The sequence below is a fragment of the Hydra vulgaris genome, chromosome 10 (assembly GCF_038396675.1).
Source record: "Hydra vulgaris chromosome 10, alternate assembly HydraT2T_AEP".
NCBI classification, from domain to species: Eukaryota; Metazoa; Cnidaria; class Hydrozoa; order Anthoathecata; family Hydridae; genus Hydra; species Hydra vulgaris.
In genome coordinates this window covers 31,155,092-31,170,427 of record NC_088929.1, presented here as the reverse complement: position 1 = coordinate 31,170,427, position 15,336 = coordinate 31,155,092, and the positions used below count along the sequence as shown (strand labels likewise).

The following is a 15,336-nucleotide window of genomic DNA, read 5'->3' as shown; positions in this document are numbered from 1 at the left end:
AAATAAATAAAAATAAAATGTCTTGTATGGTTAGTTTTCAATGCTTAGTTTTCAACAAAAAAATGACCAAAATATGATTAATTAAAGAGAAAAAATTATAAATAAATTTTTTTTTTTTTAAAATCATTTGATAAACTCAATATAAATGTTAAACTTTATGAAAATATATTTTGTTAAAAAGTCAAAAAAATAACACATAATGGGGGCTTTTGTGAAGGTTACTTTTAGAAAAATTAGTCGATGTTTTCATATTTTAGGCAGTGAATGTTATTATAGGGTGCGCTGTCTTAAACAAATAATGAGTCAAACACTTTTGTTATAACAAACAGTATATTATATACGAATACATTTATATATTATATATACGAATACATAATATATATTATATAATACTGATATCTTTATTAAAATTTAGGTATAATTTACAATTAGTATTTTATTTAAAATTTGTGAGTCCAACTAAGTTATATTTAGCATTGTTTGAGCTCATAAAACCCCTACTGATTTCTTGTGCTCTTATATATCCTACTTGCTCTTTATGGGAATATGTTTTTGCACAAACCTCTGTAACCTATATTAAACATTAAAAACAATTTAGTCATTTAAATAAGTTATTATATTCTTGTAATTGTATAAAAAAGAAACCTACTTATTGCAATGATGGATTGGAAATGGCATGGCAATCTGGAACAACCGTAGGCTTGTGAAAATATTTTCTGACTTCATGGGTTGTGAGGCTTGTGATAAGTAGTGGTTTGTATATTGAATCTTTCCACTCAATTAGATTGGTTAATTTATCAGCATCAGTATTTATGCATGAGGTTTTGCAAATCCTTACTGAAACTCTCCAAACTGAGTATTATCATCTCCTTCTTTTCTAGCACTTTTTGCACTCCTAACTTTCATTCCTCTTCATCTTTGGAACACAAAAGAGTCTGAATAATGCATTCACTAAATGCAAACCATGCAGATCTCTTTACAGTTTTCATTTTATAGCAACAGCCTTTTTTTTTTAAATATTTTTAGTTGTTTCAATTGGAATAAAATATGCCAAGGTCCATCTAACCAAGAATGTTTTACCTTTATTTGAAACCAGCAAGGAAAATACACACCAACTATAAATTCAATAATGAAACAGATTTTCGAGCTTTTTTTCTGTTAGAAAATGAATTGAAACCCACAATCTACAAAAATGTTTGGCTGTAGTGAGCCATCTGGAATGAGAAACAGAACCTATTTCAAGGTTTATTAATTTTTCATGTAACACTCCAGATCTTATTGCTATTACAATTCTGTATTCGCAAGCCTGATCAGCCGAAAGATCATTAAGTATTTTGTCCAGCAAAACTATAAGTGGTTCACCTAAAGTTACTTTTTCAAAGTTTTTGTTTGCATGTTTGCATTAGAGGAACCTTGGCATATTTTATTCCAATTGAATTCCTATTGCAAAAACATATTTCCATGAGAAGCAAGTAGGATATATAAGAGCACAAGAAATCAGTAGGGGTTTTATGAGCACAAACAATGCTAAATACAACTTAGTTTGACTTACAAATTTTAAATAAAGCTTATAAACTATTAATTGTTAATCATGCCTAAATTTTAATAAAGATATCAGTATTATATAATATATATTAGAAAATGTATTAGTATATAATATACGGTTTGTTATAACAAAAGTGTTTGACTTATTATTAGTTTGAGACAGCGCACCCTACGATAGCATTCACTGTCTAAAATATGAAAACATCAACTATTTTTTCTAAAAGCAACCTTCACAAAAGCCCCCATTATGTGTTTATTTATTTAACTTTTTAACAAAATATGATATTTTCATAAAGTTTGACATTTATATTGAGTTTGTCAAATAATTAAAAAAAAAAAAATTTATTTATAATTTTTACTTTTTAATTATTCATATTTTAGTCATTTTTTTGTTGAAAACTAAGCGATCCCCCCAACAAGACATTTTATTTTTATTTATATTTTCAGATTCAGATTCCCTATAAAATTCCTCACAAAAATAAACTCCCCTTACTTTTAAAGCTTGACAAATACAAGTAAAAAACAACACACTTTACCGTAACATTGTTTGTCTAAAATATGAAAAAATTGCCTGATTTTTGTAAAAATAGCCTACACAAAAACTGCTTTTCTCTGTTTATTTTTACGACTTTTTGAACCAAATAATCAATTTCCTTATTATTTAACATACTAATTATTGAGTTAATCAAAAATTAGAGAAAAATTTTTTTAAATTATTATTTTGCCCTGTTAATTAGTCACATTTTAGTCATTTTTCTGTTCAAGAAATGCTGACCCAGCAAGACATTAATTCTTTTTTTTTTTTTTTTTTTTTTTTTTTTTTTTTTTTTTGCAGATTCGGAATCTCCATGAAATTCTTTATCAAAAGAAACCTTGCCATTTTTGAAATTGAAAAAAACTAAAAATCGACACACCCTATTACAACAGCTGATATTTTAAATAGCATCAGATAACTATTGGATAAGTGCTGAACACCTGAAGAACTCTCATAACAAGAATCTCCTTTTGTGGCTCTCTAAATTTTATAACAGTATTCTAACAAATGGGAAGGTTCTAAAAGACCTATCAACTTCAACAATTTGAAGTTGATAGGTCTTTTAGAGTTCTTCAGGTGTTCAGCACTTATCCAATAGTTATCTGATGCTATTTAAAATATCAGCTGTTGTAATAGGGTGTGTCGATTTTTAGTTTTTTTCAATTTCAAAAATGGCAAGGTTTCTTTTGATAAAGAATTTCATGGAGATTCCGAATCTGCAAAAAAAAAAAAAAAAAAAAAAAATTAATGTCTTGCTGGGTGGGTCAGCATTTCTTGAACAGAAAAATGACTAAAATGTGACTAATTAACAGGGCAAAATAATAATTAAAAAAAAATTTTTTCTCTAATTTTTGATTAACTCAATAATTCATATAGAAAATCTCTTAATGATCTAAATAATTACAGTGGAATAATTGATTAACTCAATAAGTCATATAGAAAATCTCTTAATGATCCAAATAATTACAGTGGAATAAGTATTTTACCCATCTTTATTAAATTTCTAGAATATCTTGTCTTATATAACAGATAGCCATTCCGGCCAGTTTGGGTTTAAAAAAAACAGCTCTACTCTCTACGCAGAGTTTCTATTAAGTGAAACTTTACAGCATTAAAAAGGTAATAACATGGCTCTATATATGTGCAGTTTAGATACCAATAAAGCTTTTGATACTTGCAACTGAAAGCTTGCAACTATTTGAGAAGCTCTATTTCCAAAAAACTTTCATTGTCTGTAGTACACACAATTTCATCATTTTATCTATTCGGTACTGCAAACATATGATATCAAGAACTTACCTCAAATCAATTTAGTCATTCTCAAGGAGTTTAAAGAATTTAGTCTCTGACAAGGAGTGCGGCAAAGTTCTATTCTATCGCCTCATCTCTACAACATTTAAACTGAAAGCATTCTAAATGAAATAGTTTCTTGAATGCAAAGTAGGACCAATAGTAAATGATATATATTGGTATCATTGAATACGCAGATGATGTAATCTTGTTAAGTCCTACAATTTCTGATCTTCATATATGTATTCTGAAAAAACATCATATATATTCTGAAAAATAATTTCATGGATATTTACAAATAGTAACTCTACTAATCTTAAGTAAACACCAAAAATATAGATCTTTATATATATAATTAATAATAATTATAAGAATAGTAAATATAATAATAAAAATAATATTTATAGTAATAAACATTAGAACCACAATAATAATAAAAAAAATAACAACAAAAAGAATTATAATAGTAGTTAAATTAAAAATATAATCAAAATAATAAGCCACTTGTTTTTATAAACACAATAGCTAAATATAGATATAAGTTAGTTACAAACAATTGGCTGATAAAACATAACAACTAACAAGGACATAAAACAGGTTTTTAAATTGAAATTAATACAATAGGAATAATAATAGTAAAGTTAAAAATAATAATAATTGTGGTTACGATAAATATTTAAAGTTAAAATAAATAAAACTATAACAAAAAACATAATAAAAATTAAAGATAAAATAAAGAAAAATAAAAAAGCATTAAAAAAATGAGAAAGTTTAATATTGTGTTTGCGTACTACATGCGTACGCAAACACAAATATAAAGATATATACACATACTTACCCACATGCATAGATACACACATATTTGCAAATAAACACATATGGGCGCGTACATACACTCACATAGCTATGTATACATACACATATAGATACATATGCATATACAGCTTTAAAAATATATACATTTTTAAAAATGTGTCCAACCAACATAAAACTAAAAAATAAAATACATACTGATGCAAACAATACACTAAATTATATAACAATATGAATTATACTCAGCAATGCCCAATTAACAATACACAAGAATACAAAAACAAAAAATAACAACAACAAAAAACAAATGTTCCTCAAAATTAATAAAATTTAAAAAATATTCTTTTATGTTTCTTCAAAAATAGAGCAATTTTAATTCTTTTTAATTACTTTCCATTTTCGAATGTTTTTTTCTTTTAACTTTGGATTTTTGTCTTTTATTTTTCTTTTCTTGTTTATTTTTATGTTTTTTTTTTCTTTTCTCGAAAATTTCTTAGACTAAACAAAAAAATTAGTATCGAGAATTCATATTCACTGATTTTTATATATCAAACTACTTAAACTCTCATACAAGATGTCGTCATTCTACATACACACACACATATACACACATACACATATATTTGAATGTAGACATCATGCATGAAAGTACTCAAATTATTATTTTAAAAACATCAATAAATATAAATTTCTCTCGATACCAAATTCACTTCTTAAAAGAAATTTTTGTTGGATTGTTGTGACCAGCGTCTTCAGCTTAAAAAAATTTCAAGAACTAATTGGCCATTTTCAACTTATGGAGTGGCTAATTTTATCAAATTAAACACTGATAAAATGGTGTTTCTAATTTCTGGAACAAGTCTATTTCAAACAATGTTATTCAAATTAACAGAACTTCAAATATATCTTCAAAATAAATTAAACTTCTTGGTTTCCAATGGGATAATGATACTAATAAGAACAAGATTGCAATACTAGAAGGGAAAAATAAATAAATTTACATAACCATGGAAGAACTGCCAGCGGATGTTGCAACAGTGATAATTCACAAGAGAATTGGAGCTTAAAAGAACAAAAAGAGTAATTCCATGTCAATTCATCCATGTCACCATGTCTCAGATTTTGCTGATTTTTATACAGTTGAGAGTACTTAGTAAAATAAGAATTCCTTGAAAATTTTAGATCCTGATTCCAAGAAGATCCTGAAATATGATCATTTTACTTTTAACAGATCTTGGCCAGGCCCCTCTTGTCCCCTCAGAATTGTGACCTTTGTTTAAAGGTTCCATACCACATAGCTTTAAAAATATTTGATCTTTTTACTTAAAATTTTGTACCTGGCTATTTTCAGGGGTGAAGAATCCAATAAAATAATCAGAAATGTAAAAAAGTACCTGTAATTATCAATTTAAATAAATTTAGGCAATTTTTATATACCTGATTTTGATGCTCAAGAAACCCATGTGACCTTGATGATATAAAAATAAAAAAAATTTACACATCATTCTATATTCAATAATCTTTCAGAAAACATAAGGAATTTGATCTGCAAGTATGTGGATTTCCATATATGGATAGCAGGGCACAGGCCCCACTTTTTTTTAGTGGAATCTTGCAATACATTTTTCACTACCTTTTAGACTAGCTGAAGCTCTGAAACTTTCAGCATTTTTGTAGTGCCGATAAACATGCACTTTAAAATTGTTTCTAGGGCCCAAGACACTTGGGGAGGGGGCTGGGACATATGCCCAAGTTTTTTGAGGGGAATCTTGAGATGGATTTTCACTACCTTCCAGACAACAGCTTAAGCTCTGAAACTTTCAGCATTTGTGTAGTCCTGTTGAACATGTATTAAAATTGTTTCTATGGCAGACAACCAGAGGGCCATGGGGTTGGGACACTGGGGGCCTTGCCCCACTTATTTTCTCAAAAAAAAAAAAAATTTTTTAACAAAGTTAAAATAACTTTGAAAACATTGTCTTCAAATTTTTCTTTTATGTATAAGTGTTCCATTCGGTTTTTGATCATTCTATATTCAATGATCTTTCTTATAATATCTGAAAAAAATTCATGTTTTTAGAATTTTGATTTATTAGTATATGGATTAAAAACAGTCATCTATCTAAAATAATGATATAAACAGAATTTTACATTGTATAAACAAAAACCTTTTAAATTGAAAAAAGTTTATACACTTTAATACTAAAATGGTAACAAGTTGTTTAATTAAATAAAATCCAACAGTAAAAAAAACATCCTGTCATAACATTACATCAATAAAAAAAAATATATCACTTTTTAAAATTATTATTTTAATGTATATTTGCTAATTCTAAAATGTTAAATGTTTTTTTGTTACTTTTATCAAGGCTAGTTTTACAGTAAGAATGGATTCATGTGATTTTGGAAAACTGTTAAATGATACTTGTCATAAACTGATTTATTGTAGAAAGATTGATTTAAAGAGATTTGATTGTTATAGAGAAGATGCCAGAGAAGAATTAATTTGGAGATCTGGAATAACAGATGATAAAATTGTATCAATCTGCCTTGACCACGAAAAAATTTTTGGTGCAAACTTTGTAAAGAAGCACACAAAATGTTGTAATTTATTGGACAAGCATAAATCGAAAAGAAAAGCAATCAAAGGTAAATAATTGTTGATAAAGAATCATTGTAAAATCTGTTTTGAATAATAAAATTAAAATCTACTAGTTTATAAAAGTTTGAAAATAAGCTGGCTTGGTTATGCATTATATAATTGAAATAAGAACAAATAGTTTTCATGTTCATAGATAATCACTAAAAACAAATTGTACTTTTCATTTCAGGTAATCATGCAATAACATTAGACATGGCAAAACAATTGAGAATCAATTTTCCAAATGTTGTGCTTAGATATCAACTTTGTCGAAACTGCTATGATGCTATAATAAGTAAATTTAATAAACAAGATATTTGTGAATTTGAGCAACCTTTTTCAAGTGCAACTTCGGAAAAGAATCAGTCACAAGAGGCATTAAATGTTAGTCTTGAAATAATAGGTGTATCCCCTATAAAACTTCATGGCATTCCAAAGCATCAATGGTTATCTATTGCTAAAATTAATGTCAAAGTATGAAGATCATATTTTAAAAGTATATAATGTTAGTGAAGCAGAACTGAAACATAAAATTCCTCATACCAAAAGTATTGACAAAAGTAAATGCAATCTAGACAAACTAACAGCAGAAATAAAAGAAAAGTTAGTTCTAACCTAAAATTCAAATTCAGATGTTAACTTTTACACCTGAGTCTTGTTCAAGAAATTATGCTACGCAATATTTCAACGTCCCTGAATACCAAATTAAAAAAGCGTGCAAACTAAAAGAAATAAGTGGGATATTTGCAGTTCCAGACACTAAGAAAGGTAAAACATTTTGTCAAATAACATTAAATAGATTCAAAAATATATACCATGATGAAGAATTTACAAGACAAATGCCTGGTAACAAAGATTTCGTAAGTATTGATAGAAAACAACACATGCAAAAGTGCCTGATTTTATGTAATCTTTAAGAACTGTATGTTTCTTTTAAAACAAAATATCCTCAGGAAGTTATTGGGTTTTCTAGGTTTTGCAGTTTAAGACCAAAATGGTACATAACTGTCGGAGCATCAGGGACTGATGCGATATTCTTGACCAACGCTATACAATTAAATTGTACTTACAAAGATCTGATGATGAAAGTTGTTTGTGATGTGACAAGTAATGAGTGCATGATTCATCGATGTCCAAACTGTCCAGGTATAGTTTCTTTAAACAAGTTTCTGGATGCACAGGTAATTGACAATGACAATGACGAGGAGGTGTCATTTAATCAGTGGCAGAAAACAGACATAACAACATTGATCTGTCAGACAACAACTATTGAAGAATACAAATTGATGTTATCAGAGGCAATAAACAAGTTAACAACTCATTCCTACATTGCAAAATGTCAAGCAAGGCAAAAAAAGGAAAAGTTGACAAAAGACTGCTGTATTGTCTTAGGTGACTTTGCAGAAAACTACACGTTTGTGATTTAAGATGAAATCCAAAATTATCATTGGTGCAAAACTCAATGCACATTACACCTAGTTGCCCTCTACATATTAAATGAAAATGACCAGCTTAAAGAAAAATCGTTTTGCTTTATGTCAGAAGACAATAAGCAAGACACTGGTTTTGTGTATGAAGTTCAGACACAAATAGTTAATTATTTAAAAAAATATCATCCTAACATTTCAAAGATTCTTTATTTTTCAGACGGTTGTGCTGCATAGTATAAAAACTACAAAAATCCTTACAATATCTGTCTCAATAAAGATGATTTTGACATTGATGCAGAGTGGACATTTTTTGCTACAAGTCATGATATGTCACCGTGTGATCGTATTGGTGGCACTGTAAAACAATTAACTGCAAATGCAAGTCTACAAAGGCCCATAGATGACCAGATATTGATTTGTAATAAAATGTTTGACTACTGTACAAACAATATTAAAGGGATTTTTTTTTTCAAGATTGAAATAGAAAGACTGACAGAATTGTGCACCACTTTAAAAAAACGTTTTCAGCTAAGTAAAACAATTCCTGGAATTTGGAGCTATCATCAATATAACCCAGAATCTATAGATACTTTTAGCTTTAAACGAACAAGTGAAGATGTTAATATAACAGGCATTTCTTTTTCTGGTATTCAAACATTTTTTTTTTGGTATTCAAAGATCTTAACCTGATCAGCAAATTAACATCAATACATTGAAATTTGGTGAAATTATTCTGTGTAAATATGATTTGTTTCAATGGATTGGTATGATAAATGAAATTGACAATATTGAGCAAGATATTATGGTAACATTTATGCACCCACACGGTCCTTTTAACAAACTCTTCTGGCCATCTAGAGCAGATGAGTGTTGGGTTCCAATTACCAACATAATTTGTAGCATTGATGCACCTGTAACAACAACTGAGCGTTTGTATACTTTGACTGTTGATGCATCTAAGCAAATGCTAAAAAAATCTTGACACTTTATTTTTTTGTATTTTATTTCGTAAATAATTAAATAAAATGGAACAAGTATAAGTAAGACAAATTCTTCAAAGTTATCTTAACTTTTTTTTATATTTAATTTTTTTATCAGAAAATAAGTGGGGCATGGCCCCTGGTGCCCCAGCCCCGTGGCCCTTTGGTTGTGTGCCCTGGAAACAATTTTAGCACACGTACATCACGACTACAAATATGCCAAAAGTTTCAGAGCTCCAGCTAGTCTGAAAGGTAGTGAAAAATGTATTGCAAGATTCCGCTAAAAAAAGTGGGGCCCATGCCCTGCTATCCATATATGGAAATCCATATACTTGCAGATCAAATTCCTTCTGATTATTGAATATAGAATGATATGTAATTTTTTTTTTTATATATATTATCAAGGTCACATGGGTTTCTTGAGCATCAAAATCAGGTATATAAAAATTGCCGAAATTTATTTAAATTGATAATTACAGGTACTTAATAATAATTTTTTACACTTCTGATTATTTTATTGGATTCTTCACCCCTGAAAATAGCCAGGTACAAAATTTTAAGTAAAAAGATCAAATATTTTTAAAGCTATGTGGTATTTGTTTGTGATTACACAAAGGTCACAATTCTGAGGGGACAAGAGGGGCCTGGCCAAGATCTGTTAAAAGTAAAATGATCATATTTCAGGATCTTCGTGGAATCAGGATCTAAAATTTTCAAGGAATTCTTATTTTACAAAGTACTCTCAACTGTATAAAAATGTATAAAATGTATAAACTCTCAAATGTATAAAAATCAGCAAAATCTGAGACATATGGTGACGTTTTTGAAATTTTCTGGATGAATTGACATGGAATTACTCTTAAGTGATTTTTAAAACTTTGATGTAGTAGAATGTTCCGAAAATACTAAACCAATCAAGTGTGGAAAACATACTATCTAATAGCTAGTACTTAAGGCTAACAACTTTGAAAGTCGTGTTGTTTTACTGGTCGTAATTTTATTAAGTAACTTTAATATATTGTATTTTACCTGTAATTTCATTTACTGGGTGGTAAAAAAAATATTATTAAAAAATTTAAAAGAAGTTTTCTTTTTTTTTAATTATAAAAAAGTAAACTCTTTATATGATGTCATTTAAAGTTTGTATTAGTTAATATTTTTTTCATTTTTTTGATAAAATTAATCATAACAAAACAAACAAACAAAATTTAAAATATCCAAAGTGGCCCTAATATAAAATTAAATTTAATGTGTACTTTTTTTTAGCTAATAATTTTTTATTTTATTTCTTATTATTTTTTTAATTCGGTAATAATTTTTGTTATTGTTTGTTATAAGAAATTGTCCTAAATAAATATTCTTCATATAAGATGATAAATAAAAGTTTTTTTAATGTTTCTTTTATGATTTCTTTTGTTTAGTCGCATAACATCTTTCTTTTTTCTTTTTTGATGGAAAAGTTAGAAAAATAAAAATAAAATGTTCTTTGTTTTTTTCTTAGCTTATTAAGAAAAAACAAACAAAAATAACAGATTGTATATTGTATTTGTAAATGTGCGAATATCAAACGTAATTTTTATGCAAACTTTTTTACGTAATCGTCATTCAAACTTCATAAGTGGTTTTTATAATGTTAATTACTTCTTTTATCTTACCGCTTTAACAATGTCTTTGAAGATGTTTAAATATTGAAAAATGATAAAAAGTGGCTTGACCAAAATGGCTTACCTCTAATATTAAATAGTTTACCGATGACATGCCGCATACATAAGCATGTCAGTTTACGCTTTACAAAGCCTTACATATATGAACTTTTATTTCAGTTCGTTGTAAAATATTTTAAATGGAACTAATTCAACTTTATCATTTTTTAAAAAACCACAAAATTGCAAATTAATAGAATGTTTTTTAAAACATTTAGAATGTTTATTTAAAAAAAAATAAAAAAATAAAAAAAAGCATTCTGAATGTTATAAAATGCTTTTATTTTTTTAATGTTTACATACATAAACTGGCAAATAGGTAAAACATGCGAGAAGTGCTGCTACAAATAGGTTGAATGTGCAAGGAGTGCTACTACATCAACTGACAAATAGGTAGAACATGCAAGAAAAATCGACTGACAAATAGGTAAACATGCAAGGAGTGCTGCTACATCAACTGTGGGTTTTTGTTTGGGCAGGCAATGTATCAATCAAAATAGCTTTTTAAACTTTTTCCAGTTTTCTCAATTTTTTTTTTTTTAAAAGAACATAAAGTTTACATTTTATGGTAAAAGTTAGACCACTTGTGGGTCAAACCAATCGGCATTTAAGTTAAAGAATTGAGGAACATTTAAAATTACAAAAAACTTCTCATATAACTCAACATCTTTATTCAAAAACTTGTTGCTTTGATGTAGCCAATAAAGACTCTTTTTCAGTAGACTACGCCCAAACTTCGCAGCAGTTAAAAATTAAAGAAGCATTACACATTGTGTGGTAAAAACCTGATCTTAATAAACAGGTTTTTAGTTACACACTATTACTCCAGCTCTAATTGACATTAACTATTACTCTATGACGTATTATTACACTAATTATCTACATTTTCCATTATTCTATGATGTAGAGTTTCACACCACCAAGCTTTTCATTTTTTTTGGAGCATTCTATTCTTTAAGTAACAAGTTTTTAACTAGAATTAACCAGTCATCAAAAACAAATGATATCATTGTTAAGTAAATATCTCCAAAGAGCACGTTTTAAAGCATGTTCAGAACATTGTTGTAATTTCCTTAACTAAAGTTCAAAATCGTGATTTAAATTGTATCGACAAAATATACTGTCATAGTTTAATATTTAAAACACTCACTCTTTATTATCAATACTCTCTGTTATCAATATTTATAATATTGTATTGACTAGTGTTTTCTTTTTTTTTCAAACTTTAAAATTCTTTAACATTTCCTGTGTACTTTGGTATAACTTTTGTTTGAAACCTTTTTTATAACGTTGTTTGTACTTTGTTTTAACTTTGTTTGTAACCTTTCCTACATATTTTTCCTATGTACTTTCTTATGTGCTCTGTACTATGTTCTTTAACCTTTCCTATGTACATTTCCTATGTTAAATGTTGTTTCAGGTCTTTAATATAATGTTTCTTTTGTTCAAAGTTGTTTCTTATGGGCAGGGAAAAATTTATTGCCTAACTTTGTTTATTATTATTTGTATTTTGGGAGATTTGGGAGATGAAAAATTTGGGAGATGTCTTTAGGAAAAATTTGGGAGATGTCTTTGGGAAAAATCTGGGAGATGGCTATGGGAAAACTTTGGGAGATGGCTTAGGGAAAAATTTGGGAGATGGCTTTGGGAAAAATTTAGGAGATGACTGGCGCTGACAAAGTCTTGCACATGTCGTTCAATATTTTTTAATTCTTTCTGAATTAAATGCTTCATTTGTTGACCGAAATTTGATACTAGTTGAAGTTTCTTTTTGTATGCTTCTTATGTCTAAAAAATTTAAATTCCTTTTAAAAAAAAAACAACATCTGCAATCAAATATATAGTGAAGTTCTACTATGAGTTTAACTGTATTATATGTATTTTTAATTGAAATAATTAAAAAATATGTATATATAAAAATCTTTTTAAAAACAACATTCTAAAAATGGACTAAAAAGTAAAAAATAAACTATTTCACGGGACCAATGACTTGTGTATGTACACAACCTGAAATATCCAATAAAGTCAATGACTGAAAATGTTAGGCGCCAATAGGAACGAGTTGTACTTAGTTGCCCAACATTTTCAGTCATTGACTTTAATGGATATTTCAAGTTGTGTACATACAAAAAGTCCTTGGGTCCCGTGAAATTGTTTATTTTTTACTTTTTAGTCCATTTTTAAAATGTTGTTTTTAAAAAGTTTTTTTTATACATCTTTTTAAATATATTTTATATATTGATTATATATTTTTTTTGTATTATTCAGCGATTCTATTTATTTATGCTGAACTAAAATGCTAAAAGTTTGTTGTTAATTGTTTTTTTTAATTAAAAATAAAGAAACCTACAAGAAAGCAAGTTAAATAAAATGTTGTAAAAAAAAGATAAAGGTTTTCTTCAAAAATGACTTTTTGAACATGCATACCTCATTTCATGTGTACCAACATGTATACCTCGCACAATGTTAAAACTTAAAAATTAAATATTCTTAGGTATTTTTGATTTTTAAATGAAGTTTTACTGTTTACAATTTCAAAAAAAACAAACTAGTTTGAAAAAAAATAATTAGCAATATGACGAATAAAATAGATAATTAAATTCATTTTTCAACTTTTAAAATGTTTATCCCTGCTAAAAATGTTTTATGCAAAAATACATTCGGTGTAATAATATCAAGTGTTATAATCGATTATAAATTTGTTTTTTATATAAATTTATCTCAGCTGTATGTGAGACTTGATGTTGATGTAAAATTTGAAGTTTTTGCTTAAAAAATTTCAGGGGATGGTAGATGCTGGAGAAAATATCTCCTTAACATTAAAAAGAGAATTTGGTGAAGAAGCATTAAATAGCATTGAACTCGACCAAAAAGAAGCTGTTAAGAAGCTTATAGATGATTTATTCCATCGTGGTGAAAATGTAAGAATTTCTTTATACTTATATTTAATGATTATTTTCTAATTGCATTTATTGCTAAGTTGAAAATTAAACTTTATTGTTAGATCTATAATGGTTATGTGGATGATCCCCGAAATACTGACAATGCTTGGATGGAAACTGTTGCCGTCAACTTTCATGATGAAAATGGTACTTGTGTTGGTAAAATTCCTTTGACAGCAGGTGATGATGCAAAAGCTGTGAAATGGTTAGCAATCGATAGAAAGTTAGATTTGTACGCAAGCCATATTGATTTTATCAGAAAAACTTGCGAGATACGAGGAGCTTATTTTATACAATAGCTAGTTATTTATAATTAGTTATTTTTTATTATTATTATTATTTTACAATAATAATATATACAAAAATATCTTAACATTTAATAAATGCTATTTTAATTCTATTTTAATAAATATAACCTTAAATTTTTTATAAATATATTCTTAAATTTTATTTTGTTTGAACCAATTTTTATACTGTGGGGATAATATTTTAAAATTGTGGAGATCGGACTTTTTATTTTATTTCATTATATTTTTCATAAAATAAGTAGGCTAATGCTTTTTTTATTTTTTAGATTAATTTTAAATCCTTTTCTTATTTATATAAAATTGAGTACATTTTTCTTTGTGTCTTTTTAACTTTATGGTTATATTTTTAATAAAAACGTAGTTTATAATAATTCATTAGAAATAAAGTTATGGGTAGTAAAAGTGAAATTTGTTTTAAATAAATTTTTATAAAGAAGCATATACAAACTATTTTACATAAAGTTATATATTTTATGTACGGTTCGGATTGTCTGCGAAGATATGCGCAGACAGTGTAATTTGTCTGCGCAGACGTCGGCGCCGACAAAATTTACTGCTTTGCAGACGATTTTTTGAAATCAACAAAAAAAGTTTTAAACTTAAAAAATGATTTAAGTAATATTTAAACTTTATTATAAATTCAGTGATTAGTAACAATAGGAGTTTTCAAAGATTCTTACAGTAATAAAAAAATATAATGCTGGCGCCTATTCGGTGATTTCTTGACATTCAATTTCATTGAGAATTGCACCTTCAAGAATGTAATCAGTCTTGTTATTTGTGTCCATCAGCACGCTATTGGTATAAAAGAATACCAGCTTTTCAACTCTCTCATTCGTAAGTTGATTTCTTAGTCGCGAGTGAATAAATCGAAAGGTCGACCAAGCTCTTTCTGCTGTAGCCGATGAGCAGATCATTTCGTTAATAGGCTTAGCAATTTCGTAAAGAGCTGGATATTTATCGCGACCGATAATGTTCCAATAATTTCGCGCGTTCATCTTGAATATTGTTTCCTTTCTTCTCTCAGGCAGCGCAGCCATTTCTCCTATAAAAGCAATCAATTCATCCTCAGCAGTGTCAGTAATTTCAGGTTTGATCATTTTGGCGAATTCAACTGTAGCAGCGATAAAATCGGTTTTATCTTCATTC

General features: G+C 27.6%; 1 protein-coding gene across 7 annotated transcripts in view; it reads left to right on the top strand.

Annotated features, from left to right (window-relative positions):
• The window catches only part of LOC100197333 (ADP-ribose pyrophosphatase, mitochondrial), a 33,495-nt gene extending 18,906 nt beyond the window's left edge, over nt 1-14,589 (top strand). For all 7 annotated transcript variants that reach the window (XM_065807774.1, XM_065807769.1, XM_065807771.1 and 4 more), the window contains 2 exons: nt 13,721-13,858; nt 13,942-14,589. In XM_065807774.1, coding sequence (XP_065663846.1) covers nt 13,721-13,858; nt 13,942-14,178 — 375 coding nt within the window. In that variant the 3' untranslated portion in view covers nt 14,179-14,589. The remainder of the gene's footprint in view (nt 1-13,720; nt 13,859-13,941) is intronic.
• The last annotated feature ends 747 nt before the right edge of the window (nt 14,590-15,336 follow it).